Here is a 25183-nt window from a genome sequence, read left to right on the forward strand (position 1 = left end):
TGTAGTCCCAGCTACTAAGGAGGCTGAGGCAGGAGAATCGCTTGAACCCAGGAGGCGGAGGTTACAGTGAGCTGAGATTGTGCCACTGCACTCCAGCCTGGTGACAGAGCAAGACTCCGTCTCAAAAACAAAAGAAAAAAAGGCACTGGACATATAATGAGGCCCAAGATAAAACTCCAGCTCAAGTGTCTGCTCTAAGACAGTCACTTCCCCTCCCTAAGCTTCGGGTTTCCCATCTGTAAAATGAGGAGTTGGACTAAATTAGCTTTATCATCTCAGGATTGAAATTTCCCCTGAAAAACAACCAGGACAGAAAGGGACAGACAGGGGTCTAAATGGCCCTCGGTCTCTGCCCCAACCCAACCCTGGCCTCACCCAGTCTTTCCCCAATACAGGCCTCAAATCTCCTGCTGTTCCCCAAAAAAGACTCTCCTGGGGCTCATTCTTCAGACTGTGCAGGAGCAAAATGTCACAGCCCCAAAGGCTCAAGGAAAAATCTAGGGGCTGGAGGAAAACTATAGGGGCAAGAGCAACCCAGCAGGAAGACTCCACCAGAGAACATACCTGCCAGTTGATCTACCATAAACTGCACAGTAGAAGCCACACAGTAAAAGAACAGAAGTAGGCCAGGCGCAGTGGCTCACGCCTGTAATCCCAGCACTTTGGGAGGCCGAGGTAGGCCTATCACCTGAGGTCAGGAGTTCGAGACCAGCCTGACCAACATAGAGAAACCCTGTCTCAGGCCGGGTGCAGTGGCTCAAGCCTGTAATCCCAGCACTTTGGGAGGCCGAGACGGGTGGATCACGAGGTCAGGAGATCGAGACCATCCTGCCTAACACGGTGAAACCCCGTCTCTACTAAAAAAATACAAAAAAGTAGCCGGGCGAGGTGGCGGGCGTCTGTAGTCCCAGCTACTTAAGAGGCTGAGGCAGGAGAATGGCGTAAACCCGGGAGGCAGAGCTTGCAGTGAGCTGAGATCCGGCCACTGCACTCCAGCCTGGGCGACAGAGCGGACTCCGTCTCAAAAAAAAAAAAAAAAAAAAAGAGAAACCCATCTCTACTAAAAATGCAAAATTAGCCAGGCATGGTGGTGCATGCCTGTAATCCCAGCTACTTGGGAGGCTGAGGCAGGAGAATCGCTTGAACCCGGGAGGCGGAGGTTGTGGCAAGCCGAGATCGCACCATTGCACTCTAGCCTGGGCAACAAGAGCGAAACTCCATCACAAACAAACAAACAAACAAAACAAAACAGAAGTGGTAGCTTCTGATAACTGTGTCAAGGAATGGGGATTGAATAAAGAGGGGGCCCCTCAGGACTCCAACCTTCTTTATAATGTTTTCATTTTTTACATGGACAATGCATTTAATACATTCTTGTGTGATTAACCGGTTTTTCTTTTGTTTTTTTTTTTGAGACGGAGTCTTGCTCTGTCGCCCAAGCTGGAGTGCAGTGGCGTAATCTCGGCTCACTGCAAGCTCCGCCTCCTGGGTTCGCGCCATTCTCCTGCCTCAGCCTCCAGAGTCGCTGGGACTACAGGTGCCCACCACCACGCCCAGCTAAATTTTTTTTTTTTTTTTTTTTTTTGTATTTTTAGTAGAGATGGGGTTTCACCATGTTAGCCAGGATGGTCTCCATCTCCTGACCTTGTGATCCGCCCGCCTCAGCCTCCCAAAGTGCTGGGATTACAGGCGTGAGCCATCACACCTGGTGATTAACTGGTTTTTCAAAAGAAAAGAAAAAACCGCACTCTGGGGTAGAGGAATCTAGACTGAAGGAAACAGATTGGAACCATCTGCAAAGAACCAACGCTGCCAGTTACTGAACACATACCACAGAGGATTCCCTCACACAACCCTTGAAGAAGTGAGGTACACGCTTTCATACCCTTTCACAGATGAGGGAACTGAGGGTCACAGAGGAGGAAGTAACTCACAGTCATCCCTTCATTCAGAAAACATTTCACTGACTGCCACTCACTCTGTGCTGGCTTCTATGTTGAGCTTTGCATATAGATCGAGAGATAAAAGAGACTACTGTGTTCTCACTGTGCTGCTGGTGGCGATGCTGGAAAAACTAAACTCCAGAGTCCATACACCAACCACCATCTGCCACTGTCAGCCCCCACAGTCCACTCACCACCCCCCTTCCTTCCAACCCCACTGCCTTAGCCAGGAGAGAAGCACTTCTTACTTGGGTTTCTCAGAGGCTTTGGCTGGCAATACTGTCAGCACCAGAGAGGACTTCTCGACAGCTGAACAGGAGACCACCAGGTTCATCTGGGGGATGAACTTGACCTGCTGACACCAGTTGGGATGGAGAGCCTGGGAAGACAGTAGCAATGGTGAGAGACTCCACCCAAGGACAACTTTCCAGGCCCAGCCCCCAGAACACGACCAGGTGTTGGGACTGGAGGCGCCCAGATATCACGGAGTCTAATGCCCTTCTCCTCGCGATCACAAAGTGATGTGGCCCCGCAGTCCTGGCCCAGTTCCTAGGACCAGCACTGGCCATCACTTGTCACTGAAAATGTTTAAGAGCACACAAGCGTAGCTTCATTTTAAATCCTGTCAGTTAGAGGATGGGGAGGGTCAGGCCCATACTAATCATCTCCCGCGAGGGGAGAAAGGATGAATTCGAGTCTGTCCAGGCCACAGTCGAGTTATCCACATGGAGCCACCTCTACAGATGGGCTGTGCTCCTGGCCCACTGCCACCCTCCATGTTTGTCATACAGTGGACTGCTCACGGAAGCACAGAAGGCAGGAGAATGTTCATTTCACTGCAACTTGAGCCACAAAAGATGACACGCAGTCGAAGGGGCTGGCTGGGCTCTGAATTCTCTGGCCCCAGCTCTGTGACTTGGACCAGCGCTTGGCCTCCCAATCTAGAGATTTTCCTCTCCGGGACAAGATTGGAAAAGGCAGGTTGGAGACATTGGTTCATCAAATATTTCTTCAGTGCTTTCTACATGCAAGACCCTGAGCTGGGTTTTACACACACTGTCACCAAGCGTCTGTCACAATGAAGGCACTGAATTTAAGACACTTTGGGAGGCCAAGGTAGCTAGACCAGCCTGGGCAACATAGTGAGGCCCCGTCTCAAAAAAAGAATAAAAAGATTAGCTGAGTGTGGTACTTGTATTCCCAGCTACTCGGGGGCTGAGGTGGGAGGATCAGCCCGGGAGGTCAAGGCAGCAGTGAGCCATGATCGCACCACTGCATGCCAGCCAGGGCAACAGAGTAAGGCCCTGACTCAAAAAAAAAAAAAAAAAAAAATAGTGCAGGCCTGTTGGACCACCCAGACCGCCCGGAGTGCGTCATTCATTCATTCATTTGTGCAGCAAACGTATTAGGAGCCCACCAAGTGCAGGGTACTATTTTAGGCACTGGAGACAACCGAGAGCACAAAGTCCCTGCCCTCGAGGAGCCATCAATCTCGTGAAGGTGACAGCATGAGGAATCAATGGTCGGACCACACAAAGCTGGGAGCTGGGAAACACTGCGGTGAAGGGATGAAAGCAGAGGCGGGCACAGGGCTGTCCTAGGATGGCTGGTTGGGACCACAAGAAGTAGATAGGGGGAATACAGGTACCTTCGGGGAGAGCCCTGCAGCCTGAAGGCGCAGCACATGCCGAGGCACAGAGGCGGGAAGGGGCTGAGCGCATTCAGGGAACAGCAGAGGAGCCTGTGCCTCTGCAGGAGAGCAAATGGGGAGAAAGAAGGTTGAAAACAAGCCCAGAGCTTGCAAGCAGGGGCCAGATCACCTCATGTCCTGACAGCCGTGGTAAGGACTTGAGATTATGTTCCAAATGTGATGAGAAGCTACCAGGGTGACTCAACTGTATTTCTAACTCATCATTCCTCTGGCCCTGAATGGAGACAGTGCTGCATGAAGAAAGGAAGTGGGGAACCCAGCTAGAGGCCACTGCAGCCATCCAGGAGCGAGGCAGTGTTGGCCAGGACCAGGGCTTAGCCATGGCGGTGGTGAGAGGGGCATGGCCACACTGAGATGTGGTCTGCAGATGCAGCTGGCAGGATCCAACAGCTGCCACAATCTGTTTCCAGAGACCAAACCCCAAGGGCTAAGACTGAACCCAGGGAGTAAATCTACTTTTTGTATTTATTTTGAGTGGTGTGTGTGTACAGATAATTACCATTGTAACAGGCCAAGGAAAGAAACAACTCACCTTCAGCCGGTAGCTTCTATACAAAGAAGACTTCTCATTTAAGAGTTTCCGCATGGAAACTTTGATCCAGTGATCTGACAGGGGAAAAAATCAAGGTCCAAATCAGCAGCTTTCCCCCTTTGCTCGGCAAGCAAAGCCTCAAAAACGTCTTAAGTTGGCTTGCAACTCCAGTGCTTCTCAAAAGGCTTTTCCACCCAAACCCTCACTGGCGCCTCACTGTGTCCTGGTGAGCTCAGCGGAGTGCCCCCGCCCCAGGAAAAAGACTCAGGCAGATCAATGCTGCCTCCTAGAGTACCCCTGCCAGTGCATGGCAGAACTAGAACCAGACTTCAGGGCACCTCATGCTTCCTAGGTGCTGCAATCTAAACAAGCTGATTCTTTATTAAGGAGCTCCATCTTTGCTGGAGTGGAAAAGGAATTGAGACTCTAGGCTTTTTTTATTCTGACAAGTCATCACTTGGGAGTTCGCCATCATGCCTCAAACTACATGCACTCCTTGTCCAGAAAGCACAGGTTCCAAAAAGTAGAAGTTCCAGGTATGCATCATAAAATAAGCATGTCTGGGCCAAGCGCAGTGGCTCACACTTGTAATCCCAGCCCTTTAGGAGGCCAAGGTGGGAAGGTCACTTGAGGCCAGGAGTTAAGACACCAGCCTGGCCAGCATAGTGAAACCCTGTCTCTACAAAAATACAAAAATTAGCTGGGCATGGTGGCATGCACCTGTAATCCCAGCTACTTAGGAGGCTGAGGTGGGAGAATCACTTGAACTCGAAAGGCGAAGGTGGCAGTGAGCCGAGATCGCATCATTGCACTCCAGCCTGGGCGACAGAGCAAGACTCTGCAAAAAAACAAAACAAAACAAAACAAAAACCAGCCTGGACAACACAGTGAGAACCCATCTCTACAAAAAAATCAAAAAAAATAAAAATTAGCCAGAAGTGGTGGTGGCGTGCTTGTGGTCCCAGCTACTTGGGAGGCTGAGGTGGGAGGATCACTTGAGCCCAAGAGATTAAAGCTGTAGTGAGCTATGATCATATCACTACACTCCAGCAACAGAGTATGACCTTGTCTCAAAATTTAAAAAAAACAAAAACAAAACACACACACACACTTAAATAAAACAAGCCTGTCTAGAGGAATTCAGACATGTCAGGTGCACCCCTCATGGAGCTTAGCACCTCCCGGCCGCTGAAACCATTCAAGGCCAGCAGTTGATGGATCCTCAGGGAAAGCAAAGCCAATCTGACACAGACGAGTGGAGCCAGCACTGTTAGGGACAAACATGGGTCCTCTGTCAGAGTAGTTTAAGGAGGCAGGTCGCAAATGCTGGAGCAGTCTAGGCTCAGGTTCCCTCCCAGGGATGGAGGAGGGAAGAGGCAGCAAGGATGGATCTGGGGGCTCATGCCAAGCATTGTACTGCTGCAAAGTCACCAGCCCTATCTTGCAAGGGCAGGAGGAAGCTTGCAAAGTAAGTCCCAGGGAGGGGTAGAAAGTTGCCCAAGACTGCCAGAGTGGGGCTGGTCGTGCATGGGCACAGGCAGGAGTCAGCTTTATGATGCGCTGTGGTTTAATCATCAGTTTACCTGCCTGTCTCTCCTACTAGGGCTGTGAAGGAGGGCAGGGAAGAAGTCATAGTCACTGTGCACTTACTAGGTGCCTAACGTTCCACGTTTCTTATACCAAAGCTATCAATGAAGTAGGGCCATCCCTATTTGAATAAGGGAACTGAGGCCAGAGAGGTTAAGCAATTGGCTCCAGGTCACACAGAGCTGGGGTGCATACCTGGGTCTGTCCATCTCCTCCCAAGTTCACATACTGGGCCCACCTCATCTTCATGTTTGTCCCCAGCCTTCAATCAGAACTTGGCATGGAAGGACTCCTGCCTAACATTCCAGTGTCATCTGCCTCCCTCGATATCCCATTCACCATGTGGCTCAAAGACCACCACAACCTCCCATGCCAGTTCCCAGGGTAGTACAGAGTGACTAGGCTCAAGCAGCTAAGTGGGCGGCTCAGGGCAGGGCAGGCCCCCGAGGCTGATGAGGCAAGCAGGGTGCCAGCCCACTGCTGTGTCCAGGACAGGATCTGGACACTGCCCCAACAAGCCTGCCAGGGGCCTGTTACCAAGGCCTGGGAACCCCTGGAGTGTCCTGCTTAGTAACTCTGGCTGGAAGAGGGGTCAGTGTCCCTGTATGGGGTCCCTGGTGGCCTGGGCCTCCTGGTGGATGTGAGGCAACCTGGAGAGGCAGCACTGTGCGTGCAAGGCTGGATTCTAGAGGCGCTCCAGTTCAGATGAGTTTCCTAGGCAGCCCTGAGCCGTGTCCTCTGAGGATCTAGCGACCTGGGCAGAACAGCTCCAGTGACTTCCTCCTGCGTTTAATCAGTGTGGGATGCAGCCCAGCAAAAGGCTAAAAGCACAGACTCCAAGGCAGGCGGCCGGACTTCAGATCTCAGCCCCCGCTCACCGGGCAGGGGTGTGTGCAGGTGACCTCACCCTTTCTGCCTCTTATTATGGGCTGCAGCAGCGGCTCCTCCCTCCTGACAGTAGGGGCAGCTATGGGAGATGATGCACGCAAAGCGCTCAGCAAGGGGTGCTCTAGACTCTAGCAGCTGTGCCCACTCACCCACGCCAGCCAGCCAGTGCCCAGGCTCCACAGAGCCCACATCCAGGACAGCCCCTGCCCACCAAAGGCAGCACTAGAGCCAAGGAGAGCACATGCCTCCTCACCACCATCCGAGGAAGTTAGCATCAGCGCTGTCAACCAGGATCAGAGTGGATGAGGGACTTCCCCAGGGTCCCACCACTGGCATTGTGCTGGAGTGAGAAGCGTCCTGCACCCCCAGACCACACCCGCACAGCCTCCCATCCTCAGAGAGGCCGACCCCTCCCCAGCCCCCGTGGTCTTCTGCTGTCCGCCATCGCCTCTTCCTTTGTGCTGAGCTGCATGCATCCTGCGCTCAGAAGCAGATGCCTTCCCAGAGGCTCCAGAGCAGAGGCAGGGAGTGGGGGGCTCAGGGACCAGGATGGGCTCAGCACCCACGTCTAGGCCATGCCCAGGCCTCCGCCCCCTTCCCCAGCATCTTAGCTACCCCACTTGGAGGCCCTGGGGAGAATACGGGGGTTGAACAGCCCACTGGTCACGTTTTCGGAGGTGAAGACAATGACATTGCCTTTGGCGTCCCCATAGCAGAATACACCTCTGTGATAGTCAGACCTGCAGAAAGATGGAGAGAAGAGGCTGTGTGGGCCGGGCGCGGTGGCTCACACCTGTAATCCCAGCACTCTGGGAGGCCAAGGCAGCTTAATCACCTGAGGTCAGAAGTTCGAGACCAGCCTGGCCAACATAGTGAAACCTCATCTCTACTAAAAATACAAAAATTAGCCAAACATGGTGGCAGGCACCTGCAATCCCAGCTACTCGGGAGGTAGAGGCTGTAGTGAGCTGAGATGGTGCCACTGCACTCCAGCCTGGGAGACAGAGCAAGACTCTGAGTCAAAAAAAAAAAAAGAAAAAAAAAAAAAGAGGCTGTGGAGCCTCCACTCCCTCCCTTGCCCCCCAGTAGCCTCCCTTCTCCTTGGAAGCAAGGGCAGTTCCAACAAGACTTTCTGGCCTTGCCCAGACACCTGAGGAGCCAACAAACACAGGCAGACCAGGTCCAGCCCATCACTGAACCAGAATTCAATTTTTTTTTTCAACCAAAATAAATGAATCCCTAGTCCTCCAGCTGCCCTTTGTTAAGTCACCCCTCCCGATAGACTGTGATGTCCCCGGACTCCTCAGCCACAGCCAGACAAGCCTCTGCTGGGATTTGATGGCTGTCTTGAGTGGAGAAGTGACAATGACTCCAAGCTCTGAGTGACCATGAGAGTTGACTCTGAGAGAGAAGCAGCCTGGAGGGAGGAAGACACAGGGGCCTTGGAGCCAGAGGGGAGATCTTTCCAGATCTTTCCAAGGAGGCTTTCTGGGGGCCCCAACCCTAGTCAGTGATGTGGCTGCTGCAGGAGGCCTGGGCCTCCTGGTTCATGTGGGGAACACCCAGTGGAGACTCACCAGTAGTCCATGACCAGGGCACAGCTGTCCAGATCAATAAAAGTGAAGGCCGGGACACATTTGCGGTCACTAATATCAAAGAAATCTGGGGGAAAGACAGAAGGCCACATGAAGCCCACAGCCGTGCCTGAGAGGTCTTCAGTCACGGTGAGCAGCCTCATTGCTCTCCCAAGGAATCTCTGGCCCCTTCAGCCCTTTTTCCCCCATGGTAACCACAGACAGCTATTTACAGAGTAAACCCACCCACTGGGAACCCCACTGAAAACCCCTAAAGGCTTCCAACTGCAGCTGGAATAAAATCCCAGGCTGGGTATGGTGGCTCACACCTGTGATCCCAGCACTCAGGGAGGCTAAGGCAAGAGAATTGCTTGAGCCCAGGAGTTTGAAACTGCAGTGAGCAGTGATTGTACCACTGCACTAAAGCCTGGGTGACAGAGCAAGACCCTGTCTCAATTTAAAAAAAAAAAAAAAAAATCTGACTCCTTCCAACAGATCAAGCCTCATTTTCAGCCTCTGATGAGCAACAGCCTCGCCATCGTGCTGTCTCCTGCATCTGAATGGCAGCCTGTCGCCCTCCTCTGCCTCTCTATATGGCCGGCCACCCCAGAGGGCTGTGGGTCACAAGAGGAGCGCTGGCTGGACTGGGCTGGGGCCACAAAGGCCAGGGATCACACTGGTGGCACTTCCACCCCTGCTTCTGGCCTTGTCTGAGTGCCTCCGAGCAGGTGACAGCTGCTCCATCAGGACAGCAGTGATGACATAATTATCTCTAAAATGGGGTTCTAGGCTGGGTGCAATGGCTTACACCTGTAATGCCAGCACTGTGGGAGGCTGAGGCGGGTGAACCACCTGAGGTCAGGAGACGGAGACCAGCCTGGCCAACATGGTGAAACCCTGTCTCTACTAAAAATACAAAAATCAGCCAGGTGTGGTGGTGTGCGCCTGTATACCCAGACACCTGATGAGCCCACAAACACAGGCCCAGCAGACCAGGTCCAGCCCATCATCAAACCAGAATTCAATATTTTTTTTTCAACCAAAATAAATGAATCCCTAGTCCAGCTACTCAGGAGGCTGAGGCAGGAGAATCACTTGAACCCAGCAGGCAGAGGTTGCAGTGAGCCGAGATTGCACCACTGCACTCCAGCCTGGGCGACAGAGTGAGACCGTCTCAAAAAAATAAAAAATAAATGGGGTTCTAATGCCAAATTCTCAGGGTTGTCTGAGGATAAAGGGTGAGAATGTCTGGGACAGCACCGGGTCCCCAGGAAACAGGTGTTGCAATGGAAAGCCCAGGCAGGTCACAGATAGATTAATCTAGCCCTTGCTGATGGCTGACCACTTTCTCTGTATCACACAATTTAGCCTCATAATGATGTCAGTGTTAATTAACTGCCCACTATGTGCCAGGCACTATGCCCACAGCTTCACACACCTAACTACTAAGCCACACTCACCCTCGAGTCATGTATCATTGGCCCCATTTTACCTCTGGGTAAAGTGAGGCACTGGGAGGTCAAGTAATTGCTCAAAGGCAGACATCTACAGAGCAGTGGGACCAGGCTCTGAACCCAGGTCCTTTTTATTCCAAAGTCCCTGTTTATTCCAGAACAGCCACGCTCTCTCCTCCCATTCAGCCTCGCATTGCCAGCTGTCATTTCATGTATTAATTTCTCTTCCTGACCACCTTACGGGTCTGCTCAGTCAGAGGCCTCATTCGTCATCCATCCATTCAATAGTCATCGAGCATCCAGAAGGTACCAGGCACTGAGACACTGAGTTGAGCAGAACAGATGCAGTCCCTGACCTCATGGAGCTTCCAGTTTGGAGGAGGAGACATGCACTAAACAGAAGCACACTAATACATGTGAGATGACACTGAAAGGAGGACCTTGAAGGGAAGAGGTACAATCTCACGCAGTCTTTTTAAGACGATCTTGGAATAGAGAGTCAGGGAGGGATTCCTGGAGGAAGTAACTTCTAAGATGAGAACCAAAAGAAAAGCAGAGGCTGTCGGGGCAGAGAGAGGGGCAGGAGGGATGGCAGGGCACAGAGACCGAGGATCCCGCCTCCATCCTAAGAACACTGGGGTAGGGTGAAGACTTTCTGCAGAGGGTACTGTAAATGCACATCCTGCCTTTGGGGGCATGAGGGAAGCACGGCATGCAGTAGAGGCTTTTTTTTTTTTTTTAACTGAGTCTCTCTCTGTCGCCCACACTGGAGTGCAGTGGTGTGATCTCAGCTTACTGCAACCTCCACCTCCCAGGTTCAAGCGATTCTCCTGCCTCAGCCTCCCGAGTAGCTGGGATTACAGGCGTGTGCCACCACACCCAGGTAACTTTTGTATTTTCTGTTTTGTTTTCTTCTGTTTTTGAGACAGAGTCTCACTCTGTCACCCAGGCTGGAGTGCAGTGGCAGGATCTCAGCACACTGCAAGCTCCGCCTCCTGGTTTCACGCCATTCTCCTACCTCAGCCTCCCGAGTAGCTGGGACTATAGGTGCCCACCACCAAGCCCGGCTAATTTTTTGTACTTTTGGTAGGGACAGGGTTTCACCACGTTGGCCAGGCTGGTCTTGAACTCCTGACCTCAGGTGATCCGCCTCCCAAAGTGCTGGTATTACAGGAGTGAACCACCACACCTAACCAGGAGAGGCTATTTAAGTGAGAGTGAAGGGGGCCTGGACTAGGAGTGGCAAGAGGCAGGAGGTAGAATCAGGACCGGAGCTAGACCAGTTATGGCCTCTGGCTTGTAAATTTCGGTCTGTTCAACATCACTGTATTCATTCGAGCATTCACAGACCACCCCCTGCCTACTTGGCACTAAGGCCTCTCCACCTGGCAATCCTCCTATGGGGCTCTGATTCATGTTCACAGTTGCTCAGCTAACAGACTTCTCCCAGGCACAAATGCATGGCTCCCAGTGGCTGAGAGCAGGGCTGGGGAGCCCCCAGGGGGACTCACCTATCTTTTGCTTGGTAGACGCCACTGCAATGAGGTTCATATTGTGCAGACATACCATGTCGACGACCCACATCGGCTGGTTGTAGAGCTGCTGGGTCTGGTTAAGCTGGCCAGAGGAAGAGCAGAGGAGATGGGCTGGGAAGCATACTCAGTCCAGCACAGCTCCCCGTGAACCTCTCCTGCTACACGAGGCCCTGGAGCCACCACAGACCTAGCAGGGAGCCCAGCACTACCACTAAGACTAGTGGTGGGGGCCTTGGATAAACAGATAAACTCCCTGGCCTCCCTGGGTCTCAGTTTCCATATCTGTAAAACGGGCTTGAAGAACACCTTCTTTACAACCCCTTTCTGGAGCAGTCTCACAGTTCTATAAAAGTCTTGGCAGCAGTGAGCCGTGAACACACCACTGCACTCAAGCCTAGGCAAGAGTGAGACCTTGTCCCCCCACCCCAAAAAAAACCAAAGTCTTGAATATGCATAGAACATGATCCACGGATCTGTTTCCAAGATATTTCTATGAGTGTGTTTGCATCTACTCAAAGGGGACGCTGCAGCTGCTGTTAGAGCAACAGGCCAGAAGCCACTTGGAAAGCACAGCTGATATCAACCCATACCATGGACACCACCCAGACATTAAGAACAAGGGAGCTGTGCACATGCCAATAAAGAGCTGCCAAGAGATATGATTAAGTAATAAATCAAGGTAAAAAGCAACATTATAATATGCCTCCATTATCACATTTAAAAAGAAAAGGGCACAGTGGCTCATGCCTGTAATCTCAGTACTTTCAGAGGCCAAGGCGGGAGGATCACTTGAGCCCAGGAGTTCAAGACCAGCCTGGGCAACATAGGAAGACCCCATCTCTACAAAATTAACAAAAAAGGCTGGGCGCAGTGGCTCACACCTGTAATCTCAGCACTTTGGGAGGCCGGGGTGGGCAGATCACTAGGTCAGGAGTTCGAGACCAGCCTGGCCAATGTTGAAACCCTGTCTCTACTAAAAATACAAAAATTAGTTGGCCGTGGTGGTGCTCGCCTGTAATCCCAGCTACTTGGGAGGCTGAGGCAGAAGAATCACTTGAACCTGGGAGGCAGAGGCTGCAGTGAGCCGAGATCACGCCACTGCACTCCAGTCTGGGTGACAGAGCAAAACTCCGTCTCAAAAAAAAAAAAAAAGAAAGAAAGAACAAGAAAAAATTAGCTGGGCATGGTGGTGCATGCCTGTAGTCCCAGCTACTTGGGAGGCTGAGGTGGGAAGATCCCTTGACCCCAGGAGGTTAAGGTTGCAGTGAGCCATGATTGCACCACTACACTCCAGCCTGGGTGACAGAGCAAGACCCAGTCTCAAAAAAAAAAAAAAAGAAAAGAAAGAAAAGAAAAGGCGGGTATGCAGAGAGGATAGCCATGGAAGAGCACTCCAAAACTGGTCATAGCATTTGCCTGCAGGGAGAGGAAGTAGGAACTGAGGGAAGGAAGACTGACTTCCCCTGTCTGCCCCTCCATAGGTATGAATCCTGTTTTCCATCTGCAGGTGTCACCTGGTCAAAGTGGCTTATGAACCAAGGATTTGTTCTGCAAAGTTGCGAAGAATGAATGGAATAATTAAAGCATTGAGGGTGGTGCCCAGCACTCAGTAGGCGCTCAGCACCGGTGCCTCCTGCACTCGTGTGGCATGTACACAGAGACAATGTGAGCTGGCACTCCGGGCAGGGAAAGCCACGAGCAGAGTCAGGTCAGCAGAAATGAGCTGCTGTGTCCTGGGGAAGGGGGAGGCCAGCCCACTCAGTTTAGAGCTGGAGAGGAACCAGAGATGAGGTAGGTGTGGCCACCTAAGGAATCTGTATTTTACTCTCTTTTTCTCTTTTTTTTTTTTGAGACAGAGTCTTGCTCTGTCGCCCAGGCTGGAGTGCAGTGGCGCCATCTCCGCTCACTGGAACCTCTGCCTCCCAGGTTCAAGCGATTCCCATGTCTCAGCCTCCCGAGTAGCTGAGTTTACAGGTGTGTGCCACTATGTCTGGCTAATTTTTGTATTTTTAGCAAAGACAGGGTTTCACCATGGTGGCCAGGCTGGTCTCGAGCTCCTGACCTCAAGTGATCTGCCTGCCTTGGCCTCCCAAAGTGCTGGGATTACAGGCATGAGCCTCCGTGTGTGGTGCTGTATTTTACTCTTTGAATGACACCACAGACTCTGAACTGAAGAAAGCAGAAAGAAGTATGATCTGAAAAGCTGGAAGGAAGGAGCAGGGAGGAGCATAAACCAATTCCTCTACATGGATAATCAGAAGGAATAGGGAAGGCAGGGGCAGAGAGGAGCCTGTCCCATCAGAACTCAGAGAGCACCAAGGCTCCCCAGGTGGTTCTGGTAGTGAAGACAGTGGACAAGAACCCTCCTGAGCCCCTCTCTCCTGCCCAGGGCTGGGGTCTAACTCACACACACCCGTAGCTTGGTAACTCCCACCCCTGCCCCGCAGTGTTCAGCGAAACCAAAAGCCCTAGGGAATTTCAGTGACCTGTGCCCAAGATCACACAGCTCTTGAGGGGAGCTCAGGCCCCGCCTCCAACTTGAGGTCTTTCCATCTTCATGACAGTGGGTGTGTGGTCCTGAGAGGCCTACTCCTGCCAGAGCAGCCCCTCCAGGAAGAATCCAGGTCTGCTGGGCCTTCCCAGAGAGCCTTCCTCTGTCCCCTTCAGCCTCTGGAGGTGCTTCGGTGACCATGTAGCAGTCACAAGCAGGAGCTCTGGCTGCAACACACCCTGCCCCAGTCCACACACAGAAAGGGAAGGTGGAGGGCTATGGAAGCCACAGCCTCAGGATGGTAATCGTGACTCCCGCTTGGTGCACCCAGGAGAGCCACGGGTCCCCCACGGACCTTAGTTTCACCCAGGTCTCTTCTTCCCCAAAGGATGAGCCCTGATGCAACTGTGAATCACTCTGCAGTTACACAGGCTCAGAAAGCCCTTCATCTGGGGGCTGTGTTCTCAATCAACCTTTCTGTAAAGCCCTGGAGAACAATGTTTTCTTCGTCTGCTGGACGATTCTGGACTGGCCTGGTAACCAAGTACACAGCGGGTTCTCCTGAGTGTCTTCTCATTTACTACTCTCAGCCAGCAGCTGGCAGTACAAAGACAATATATCCAGCGGGGACTTGCAGTGTGCCCTGCCCTGCCCCAAGCACTACACATGTATTATGTCATCGCGTGTTCCCAAAAGCACTGTGAAGAAGCACTGTAACTAGCCCCATTTGACAGATGGGGAAACTGAGGCATGGGGCATCTATAGTACCTTGTCCAGGTCACAGAGCTGGCAGGTGGTACAGTCAGGACTCTAACCCTGGGAGTTGGGCTCCAGAGCCCATGCTCACAACCACTATGATTTCCCGCCTGGTCTAGGCAAAAGGCCTGAACTGGTAGGACGTGGTGACAGCATGGGAGCGGCTGACCCGTAGCACAGGAGTCTTGGGGGTGACGATGCCATTCACTGAGATGGGGATGCAAGAGAAGGAAACCTGGTGGGCCGGGCTAGCAAAAGGGACATGCTGTTTGGGCTAATGGGTTTGAGGGGTCTGTGAGACACCACATGGAATGGACATCCAGGTGGAATCCCGCTTAGCAGAAGGGAAATGTGTGGCTCCCACAGGACCCAGGTGCTGTGACTGCGAGTCCAGGCTGCTTAGACCATGAATCTGCCTGGCTCCAGGTCACCTTCACCATGGGGGTGCTAAGGCAGAGGCTCTCCAATGACCCATGTGTGTACCATGTATACGGGCCCCACTCACCCTAAAGGAGCTGATCAGCGAGAAGGCCTCAGACCAGAACTGCAGGATGCCGTCTTTGGTGACAGTCAGGAAACACCCGATCTTCTTGAACCGGTGGATTAAAAACACCACCTTCACCACCTCACAGCCATGGTTCCTGTGGAAGGCAATGAGAGAGAGAAGAGCCCAAGAAAAAACAGCTCAGGGAGGGGGCACCTGCGGCAGAACAGAGAGCCACCGAGGAGGAGGGGCAAAAGCTGGCGGAGCGTCACGCACACGCACGCACACATGCGCACATGCACGCACGCACACGCACGCACGCACACGCGCACGCCAGAAAACCAGAGCTGGCTCCTCCAAGCGGGTTTCTACTGGATCATCAGCAGTGGCCAAAAGAAAAAGGGCCTCATGTAGAAGCTGATATGAGGCGGGGCTCCAGAAGCGAGAAGCAGCAGGCTTATCCTGCGAGTAGCCAGCCAGCCTCCTTGCGACGTGATGGGACAGAGGAGACAGAACGGAGGTTGTTCGCAAAGCTCTTTTCATAGGAAAAGCTGGCCAGAGGGTGAGCAGAGTGGAGCCTGAGGCTGAAAACTGAGCAAAAGCACTTTCTTGCAACTGCTCTAGTGCTCTGGGGTAGAGGGGGGAACAGAACCGAAGGATAAAATCAAAGTGGACAAGGAGCAGTGGGGAATTAGGGCCCCACGCACCAAACCCTACAGCCAACAGCTCCTGGGGCAGGCCTGGCCTCGCAGGAGGCCACCCTTGAGCCTTCGCACAGGCTTTGATGCTCCCCTCTGGGGGTTGCTCCCCTGCACCCAAGTGGGCTAAGCCAGCTATCTGGCCATCAAGAGTCCCTGCCATTTCAGCTTCCCAACATGGCATGGCACACACTCTCCTACTTGATCTGCCCAATCTTTGGGCCCTGGCAGAGCAGGTGATATTACCTTCTCCTACAGAGGCCCAGGGGATAATCATTTGCCTGGAGTTATGTTCTATTTACCAGTAGGGCTGGAACTAGAACCCAGGCACTGTGACCCCTCCTCCAGGGCCCTTTCCAAATCCAGTGGGCCTGGTCTGACCCTGGCTTAAGGATAACCCACGCCACTGTGAAAATTCAACTGCCATTACCATCTCTGCAGAAGAGCAAGGGAAACGTGTCTGGACACGGTTCTCCTCTCTCCTGTCCTCAGCCCATGGCTCTGGGCAGATTGTGATGAATATTCTCAGTTGCCCTCTCGTCTCTTCCAACCCTGACACTTGTCAGGGCCAAAGACAGTGCAGAATGGGATAGGTGACAGCTAGGAAAAGGGAAGACAGCCCTACGGGCATCTCAGGGAGGACTTGGTTTCCTCACCTGCATGACGACAGTACCTGCACCTCCTAGGGCTGGGATCAGATGGGAGGCTGCATTTGGTGCACCCGACCCAGGCTCAGTAAAGGTAAGCCAACTGTTTAAAGTTACTCTTTCATGAAGGTAATTAAATATTACTCCTTTATTTTCCCCACCAAGTTGGAAAGCTCTCTGGGTTTGCAGGTTGAACAAACAAATAGGAGAAAATAGGAACAAGCCTCTTGATATTTTGTTTCAGGACTTTTAAACACCCTTGAGATCTAAATGGCCCAAAGAAATAGAAAGACCTGGCCGGGCAGGGGGTCTCACGCCTGTAATCCCTGCACTTTGGAAGGCTGAGGCTAGTGGATCACTTGAGGTCAGGGCTTCAAGATCAGCCTGGCCAACATGGTGACATCCCGTCTCTACTAAAAATACAAAAACTAGGACAGCACAGTGGCTTACGCCTGTAATCACAGCACTTTGGGAGGCTGAGGCGGGCAGATCATGAGGTCAGGAGATTGAGACCATCCTGGCTAACACAGTGAAACCCCATCTCTACTCTACTGAAAATACAAAAAATTATTTTTGTATTTTTTGTATTTTGTGGTGGCGGGCACCTGTAGTCCCAGCTACTCAGGAGCCTGAGACAGGAGAATGGTATGAACCCGGGAGGCGGAGCTTGCAGTGAGCCGAGATCAAGCCACTGCACTCCAGCCTGGGCAACAGAGCAAGATTCCGTTTCCAAAAACAACAACAACAAATTAGCCAGGTGTGGTGGCGGCCACCTGTAGTCCCAGTTACTCGGGAGGCTGAGGCAAGAGAAGTACTTGAACCCAGGAAGCAGAGGTTGCAGTGACCGGAGATGATGCCACTGCACTCTAGCCTGGGCCACAGAGCAAGACCTTGTCTCAAAAAAAAAAAAAAAAAAAAAATCCCAAAAAAATAAATACAATAAAATGGAAATGGTTTACACAGCATCTTGCTACCTGGGGAATGCAAGCAAGAGATACTCACAAGCCGGGAGCCTCTTTACCCCAGGACTGATTCTGGAACTGTGTGAGGTGCTGCTGGGTTCTATCAACACTTGGACAGTTGCTATGAACAGCTATCAAGTGTCCAACAAGGAAATGCTGGCTTTCCAGTTTCAAAGTGAATGAACAATATTCTGTCTGGAGGGCTGCTACTTGGAGCAAAGAAGGTAGAAACTGATCAGCCTCAGTGGGCTGAATTGCATTTGCATGCTGTTTTTCTTCTTCTTCTTTTTTTTTTTTTTTTTTGAGACAGAGTTTTCACTCTTGTTGCCCAGGCTGGAGTGCGTTGGTACAACCTCGGCTCACTGCAACCTCTGCCTCCCAAGTAGCTGGGTTCAAGCGATTCTCCTGTCTCAGCCTCGCGAGTAGCTGGGATTACAGGCACATGCCACCACGCCTGGCTAATTTTTGTCTTTTTAGTAGAGACAGGGTTTCATCACATTGGTCAGGCTGGTCTCAAATTCCTGACCTCAGGTGATCCGCCCACCTTGGCCTCCCAAAGTGCTGGGATTGCAGGCGTGAGCCACCGCACCCAGCCTTGCGTGCTGTTTTTCTAACAGTGATGGAAGAATTGAATAGTGGTGGAAGCTCCTGTGTTTGGGATTTTACTGACTCACAGGCAGTGACCAATGGCCCTCAGGCAAGAGGGCCAGGGAAACCTGGCCTGTTGAAGGGATGCCCCATGGAGCACGGCCCTGTGGAGATTTGAGGGGTGCATTAAAGCTGAACAAGTCAATGCCCCTCAGAAGAACTCCCAGGTTCAGAAGCTGACTAGAATTGACAAGCAGAGATCCCCATGTGCTCCCATGAGGTGGCCACCTGGTTCCATAAAAAGAGTAACTAGCGGGAAGCTGCAGAGTGTGGAGATGGGCTGAATCTAGACATGTTCCTCTTGCACTCCGTCAGGCAGATAATGCCAGGAAGAAGACAGAGACTGCCAATGACCATGAGACACGGTCCCTCTGGGAAGGTCCTGAAACACAGCAGACAGCTGAGACTGATGCTGGTAGCCCTGGAGGGCTACAAATGGGTCTGGACAGGAAGAGACACTAACTCTGGAGTGGGCTTTGCTCAGAGCGCCATAAAAACACAGAGCAGAAGATGTCAGATGGGTTTGAGGGCCGACCGTCATTTCTTCAGACCAAGAAACAAACTCTTGAGCTCTTAATGTCCAACAATGGCAGAGAACCCCATTGCTGGTAGAAAGCACAACAGGCAATCGAAACACTGGTTGCCTAAAACGGAGGGGACGGATGCATGAAGGCGCTGGCTTACCCACCCTCAAGAGTGTGCGCTCACCTTCAGCAGGAGTGGGATCAAAGGGGTGTCCTCACTAGATTTTCTGTTTTTTTGGTTGATGTGGGAAGAAAACTGGGGAGGATGCTGGTATGACTATGCAGTTGTGCCAAGGGAGGAATATACTTGTAAAATGACTACTTTTTTCTTTCCTGCCCAAATTGTCAGAGGCAATTCCATCTGAATGCCAAAGCAACTCCATCTTGAATAATAGCTGGTTAAAATAAGGCTGAGACCTACAGGGCTGCATTCCTAGGAAGTCAGGCATTCTAGGTCACAGGATAAGATGGGAGGTTGGCACAAGGTACAGATCATAAAGACCTGGCTGATAAAACAGCATGCGTTATTAAAGAAACCAGTCAAAACCCACCAAAACCAAGATGCCAATGAAAGTGACCTCGGGTCATCCTCACTGCTCATTATATGCTAATTATAATTCATTTGCATGCTAAAAGACACTCCCACCAGCACTATGATAATTTACAAACGCCATGGCAACATCAGTAAGTTACTGCTACATGGTCTAAAAAAGGGAGAAACCCTCAGTTCTGGAAATTGTCCACCCCTTTCCCAAAATCTCATGAATAATCCACCCCTTGTTTAGCATATAATCAAGAAGTAACCATAAAAATAGCCAACCAGTAGTCCTTGGGGCTGCTCTGCCTATGGAGTAGCCACTCTTTTATTCCTTTACTTTCTTAATAAACTTGCTTTCACTTTACGGACTCGCCTTGAATTCTTTCATGCATGAGGCCCAAGAATCCTCTCTTGGGGTCTGGATCGGAACCCCTTTCCAGTAACATTTTTTTTCTCCCCTACCTGTTGGTCCAGTGGTCCTAGGGTCCAATTACAAGTGTTGGAAGCAGGGATAATTTCTTTTTTTTTTTTTTTTGAGTCTCGCTCTGTCACCCAGGCTGGAGTGCAGTGGTACCATCTCAGCTCACTGCACCTCTGCCTCCCGGGTTTAAGCGATTCTTCTGCCTCAGCCTCCTGAGTAGCTGGGATTACAGGCTTGTGCCACCACACCCGGCTAATTTTTGTATTTTTAGTAGAGACAGGGTTTCACCATGTTGGCCAGGATGGTCTCAAACTCCTGACCTCAGGTGACCCACTGACCTCGGCCTCGCAAAGTGCTAGGATTACAGGTGTGAGCCACCATGCTTCGGCAGGGATAATTTCTAAGCAAGAAACAGTCACCATGTTTTAAAATGTTGTGAGAATTCCCTAAAGGCCTGATGGGGGTGGATTGTGCCTTCATCCCATCTGGCAAAATGGGGGTTAAAAATAAATACAGCTATATTGCCTCGTGGTAAAAATGGCTCATGAGTTTGCAACTCGTGTAACCATATTCTCTATAAATGGGAATGGACTGAGGGGAGGCACTTGCTAGACTAGCATTGCTACCAGCGATCCAGATGGGCAGTGGCTGAACCTGATATCCCTTGCAAAGGTGGAAACGTTTGGGTAAAAATAAATGACAAATGGAGAAAAGGAGGAATACTAGCTGAGGGTAAAGATGAACAAATGGATTAAATAGAGAGAAATCCAGTATTACACCAACAACTCGAAGGAGTTCTCAGAGCAAGAGATGACTGGCTGGGTGCAGTGGCTCACACCTTTAATCCCAGCACTTTGGGAGACCTGAGGTCAGGAGTTTGATATCAGCCTGGTCAACATGGTGAAACCCCGTCTCTACTAAAAATATAGAAATTAGCCAGGTATAGTGGCAGGTGCCTGTAATCCCAGCTACTCGGGAGGCTGAGGCAGGAGAATCACTTGAAACCGGGAGGCAGAAGTTGCCGTGAGCTGAGACCATGCCACTGCATTCCATCCTGAGCAACAAGAGCAAAACTGTCTCAAAAAAAAAAAAGAAAAAAGAAAAGAAAAGAGAGATGGCATTGATTCCATATGCCTTAGAGGTTTATTTGCCAAGCAACTCCAGCTTTTGGAACCTGACAAGATTGAAAGGAAGCCTGCAAACCTGAGTGGCCTCAGCTTGGGAGCCATATAGTATAACGGACGGGATGAATTATTAATGACTGAATGGGACTCTAGTAATGTGGCAGTATCTTTTGAGTTGTGTATTCTTTTGCTATAAGGGAGCTGTGTTCTCTGTGTTCAAAAACCAGGAGTGGGGGCCTGTGGTATTTTATATATATATGTTTTTGTCGATAGTTCCTGGCTCATAACTCCCACAGCCCCAGAGAGAGTCCTGCCCTATGCCCTGGGGGAAGGAATGCTGATGTCATGAAGCTTCCACTAAAAACCCCCGAGGACTGGGTTCCGAGAGCTTCCCTTGGCTGAACACACGGAGAGTCCTGAAGCTTGTGCATCCCTCTCTCCATATCTCGCCCTACACATCTGTTCATCAGTATTCTTCGCAATATTCTTTATAATAAACCAGTAAATGTTAAAAAAAAATACAGTTATGAAATCTCTCATCATTCATATTTATTGGTTATTTCTCAATTAAATCCCAACCAAAATTTTAAGTTATTGCTGGGTTCAGTGGCTCACACCTATCATCCTCGCAGTTTGGGAGGCCAAGGTAGGCAGATTACTTGAGGTCACAAGTTCGCAACCAGCCCGGCCAACACGGTGAAATCCCGTCTCTACTAAAAATACAAAAAAATTAGCCAGGCATGGTGGTGGGCGCTTGTAATCCCAGCTACTTAGGAGGCTGAGGTGGGAGAATCGCTTGAACCCGGGAGGCGGAGGTTGCAGTGAGCCAAGATCGCGCCATTGCACTCCAGCCTGGGTGACAGAGCAAGACTCTGTCTCAAAAAAAAAAAAAAAAAGTTACCCTGTGGTGACTTTCATTCAAGCCGCCTTCTCTATTAAATCCCAGGCTGCCTGAGGGCCGGGGCTGCCTTCCAGCTCTTGGTCTTCCCTGTGGCCTGGTCTAGGTCTGGTCCTCTTAGCACAGACCCACCCACAGCTCCCTCCTGACCTGGTCACAAATGTAGGCTGCCACACCTTGTACCTCAGGACCCAGCTCCCCACCCGGCCACCTGCCCCAGGCAGCAGTGCTCCAGGTCAGACTGTAGGAAGGGAGCCAGTGACCTGGGCGGCCCGGACCCAGCAGGTCAGAGCCCCCACAGTGCTCCTCATGCTTAGGGAGTCCGGGGGAGGAACACACAGTGGGGCAGATTGAGCCCTGGCACAGACAGAAGAGGTTGAGGGGGTTTTAGACATGCTACCCCTAAATAGGGCACCGCAGCATACTGAGTCTGTTAAACTGAAGGAATTTGAGAAGCAGTATGTTCAGGAAGGACCGTTTGACCTTCCCCTGAAGCCGGTCATAAGACTCATGTGAGGGGTACCCAAAGACACAGGGACAGGGACAAGAATCTGAACTAACTGCCTTGCTGTTTCCGCCATGTATTATCCTTGGCTCATGGCCCCTCTGTCCTATCTTATTTTTTCACAGCTTTCCACCCTCCATTGAACCTAGCATGAAAAGCCTCAGGTTATCTATTTCTTAGGGTCTTCATTTCCTATGGAGTTTCCCAAGTCATGTAAAACTTATATTAAATAAACTTGTATGCTCATCCTTGTGACTCTATCTTCTCTTACAGAGGTCCCTGCCAATGAACCTCAGATGGGTAGAAGGAAAAGACAGTTTTCCTCCCCTGCAAAGCCAGGGTGCAGTGGGCACAGTGGGTGGAGGAGCCACGAGGAGGAGGAGTCAGCAGGGGGGTCAGGCAGAAGCCAAGGCAGGGCAGTGCCACCAGCTCCAGGAGTAACAGAGGGACCTGCTCCCACAGCCAGCCACACTGAGGCCTCCAGGGCCTGACTGGGGGCTTGAGGAGCAATTCCCTCCCTGTCGCCTGGGAAGAGACTCCTATTCCTCCCTGTGCTGGCCAACTGTGCCACCTGTGCCCCTATGATGAAACTGCCGGACCCACTCCGCACTGACCAGCATAGGAAGCAGGTGAAGCAATGCTGTATACTGGAGAATGGGGGCTGAGAGGGCCAAACACAGCAGCCCCGCCACTTTCTACCTATTGGCCTGGGGCCAGCCATTTGACCTCTCCAGACCTCAGTGGCCTCATCTATAAAATGTGGACAAATCACCTACCTTAGTCCTAACACTTACAGGGCTGTGAGGTTGAAATGAGCCAAAGGACATCAGGCAGCAGGCTGATGCCAATCCCTGGTCAGCACCAGCGAGGTCATGGATTGAGGGAGGGGCTTGCTGCAGGCTGGCACCAGCACTTGTCCAGTCACCCCACCCACCAAGGCCCAGGAAGAGGCTCCTTACAGGGGGACGACCCTCATGGGAAGGTAGAAGTGCAGGCGGTACTGGCTCTTTTGCATGTCCTCTTTTCCCTGGAACTCACGCATCATGTAATCCACATACTTTTGCTGCCTCAGAAAGAAAGCACAAGGGAGGCAGGGTGTTGGCAAAATGGTCTCGGCCTTCGGTTTCAAGAACCCAAGCCTGATTCCCAGGGTCCCCCCTGCCACCTCATCTCTCCCAGGCCCTTCCAACGGGGAGCTTTCTGGTGGCTGCTTCCTAAGTACTGGCCAATGCAGGTGGCCAAGCAAGAGACCTGCTCTTTCTGTTAGTTTGTCACTCAGGCTGGAGTGCAGTGGTGTGATCACAGTTCACTACTCAGCCTCCCAAAGTGCTGGGATTATAAGCATGAGCCACCATACCTGGCCCTTTTTTTTTCTCTCTCTCTCTTTTGGGACAGGGTCTTGCTCTGTCACCCAGGCTGGAGTGCAATGGTGTGATCACAGCCTACTGCAGCCTCAATCTCCCAGGCTCAAGTGATCCTCCCACCTCAGCCTCCTGAGTAGCTGGGACCACAGATGCATGCCACAATTCCCAGCTAATTATTGTATTTTTTGTAGAGACGGGGTTTCACCATGTTGCCCAGGCTGGTCTTGAACTCCTGGGCTCAAGTGCTCTGCCAAAGTTCTGGGATTAAAGGTGTGAGCCACCACGCCTGGACAGCAGACCTGTTCTTGAATCCTGAGTATGGGAAGAGCCTACTCGCAGCATTCATGGAAAGAGCACAACAGCGCCTCCCTAGCCATCCTGAAGCGCTAAGTGCATCCTCAGATCACCTCCACAACTGCCATTGCCCTGGGAGCTCTTAATTCACTCTCCCCTATGGGTAATAAGACTCAGGCCCCTGTAAGGATATGCGATGCTCATGCTCAAACATCAAGTTAACAGCAGGGAGCACCCACAACCAGGGCCACTGGCGCAACTCCAGACTCCATTCCGCTGCCCAGCTGCTGGAAAACATGGCCAAGGCCCAAAGCAGCCACCATATGAAGCTATAATGAGAAATGGGGGGTTGTAGAGAAGGACAACTGGGTAAAGCCCTGAGAATGCCGGGAATGTGAGGGGGTTAAATTACTTTTTATTCTTTTTCTTTTAGTTGGTCTCACTAGTTCTAAAGGAAATGTTTATTACAGAACATTAAGAGAAATAAAAACAGCCAAGTGTGGTGGCTCACACTGGTAATCCCAACACTTTGGGAGGCCAAGGAGGGTGGATTACCTGAGGTCAGGAGTTCGAGACCAGCTTGGCCAACATGGTGAAACCCTGTCTCTACTAAAAATACAAAAATTAGCCGGGCATGGTGGCGGGCACCTGTAATCCCAACTACTCGGGAGGCCAAGGCAGGAGAATTGCTTGAACCCAGGAGGCAGAAGTTGCAGTGAGCCAAGGTCGTGCCATTGCACTCCAGCCTGGGCGACAGAGCAAGATTCTGTCTCCAAAAAAAAAAAAAAAGAGAGAGAGAGAGAGAAATAAAAACAAGAAAATTAAGAAGAATAAAAACTATAATGTATACCTACGCTGAGGAGAGCTATGAGACGGCAATTAACACCAGGACTCTCAAGGCACGCTCCCTGGTTTGAACACTGGCTCCAGTGCTGATGAGTCTGAAACCTTGGGCAAACTCTTAACTTTCCCATACCTCAATTTCCCAATCTGTCAAATGGAGGTAAGTTTTTTTTTTTTTTCCTGAGACATGGTCTCACTTTGTCACCCAGGCTGGAGTATAGTGGTGCAATCTCAGCTTACTGCAACCTCAATCTCCCAGGCTCAAACGATCCTCCCAGCTCAGCTCCCCAAGTAGCTGGGACTATAGGCGTGCACCACGACACCCGGCTAATTTTTGGTATTTTTTGTAGAGACAGGGTTTTACCATGTTACCCAGGCTGGTCATGAACTCCTGAGCTCAAGCGATCCACCCACCTCGGCCTCCCAAAGTGCTGGGATTACAGGTATGAGCCACTGCGCCCGGCCAAAATAGAGGTAAGTAATAGCTCCTATGAGGTTTCAGTAAAATAATACATAGGGAGTTTAGCACAGTGCTTGGTGTAAATGCTAGTTATCATTGCCATCTTTGCTACATCAATTTGTCAGACTATCCTTGGTACTTTCCTGTATGCTTAAAAAGCTATATAGGCCGGGCGCGCTGGCTCACGCCTGTAATCCCAGCACTTTGGGAGGCCAAGGCGGGCGGATCACAAGGTCAGAAGATCGAGACCACAGTGAAACCCCGTCTCTACTAAAAATACAAAAAATTAGCCGGACGCGGTT

At 51.3% G+C, this 25183-nt stretch overlaps 1 protein-coding gene across 3 annotated transcripts in view; it reads right to left on the reverse strand.

Moving 5' to 3' along the window:
• Positions 1–25183, reverse strand: part of LOC105496196 (EF-hand calcium binding domain 8) — a 107118-nt gene that overhangs the window by 61489 nt on the left and 20446 nt on the right. For 2 of the 3 annotated variants that reach the window (XM_011766379.3, XM_011766378.3), the window contains exons 5-11: positions 22880–22983; positions 14977–15112; positions 11201–11306; positions 8239–8323; positions 7277–7401; positions 4187–4260; positions 2192–2322 (exon numbers count right to left, since the gene is read on the reverse strand). In XM_011766379.3, the coding sequence (XP_011764681.2) occupies positions 2192–2322; positions 4187–4260; positions 7277–7401; positions 8239–8323; positions 11201–11306; positions 14977–15112; positions 22880–22983 (761 nt within the window). The remainder of the gene's footprint in view (positions 1–2191; positions 2323–4186; positions 4261–7276; positions 7402–8238; positions 8324–11200; positions 11307–14976; positions 15113–22879; positions 22984–25183) is intronic. The other variant, XM_024797422.2, reaches the window with a different exon arrangement.

Source organism: Macaca nemestrina, chromosome 15 (genome assembly GCF_043159975.1).
Source record: "Macaca nemestrina isolate mMacNem1 chromosome 15, mMacNem.hap1, whole genome shotgun sequence".
In the NCBI taxonomy this organism is placed as follows: Eukaryota; Metazoa; Chordata; class Mammalia; order Primates; family Cercopithecidae; genus Macaca; species Macaca nemestrina.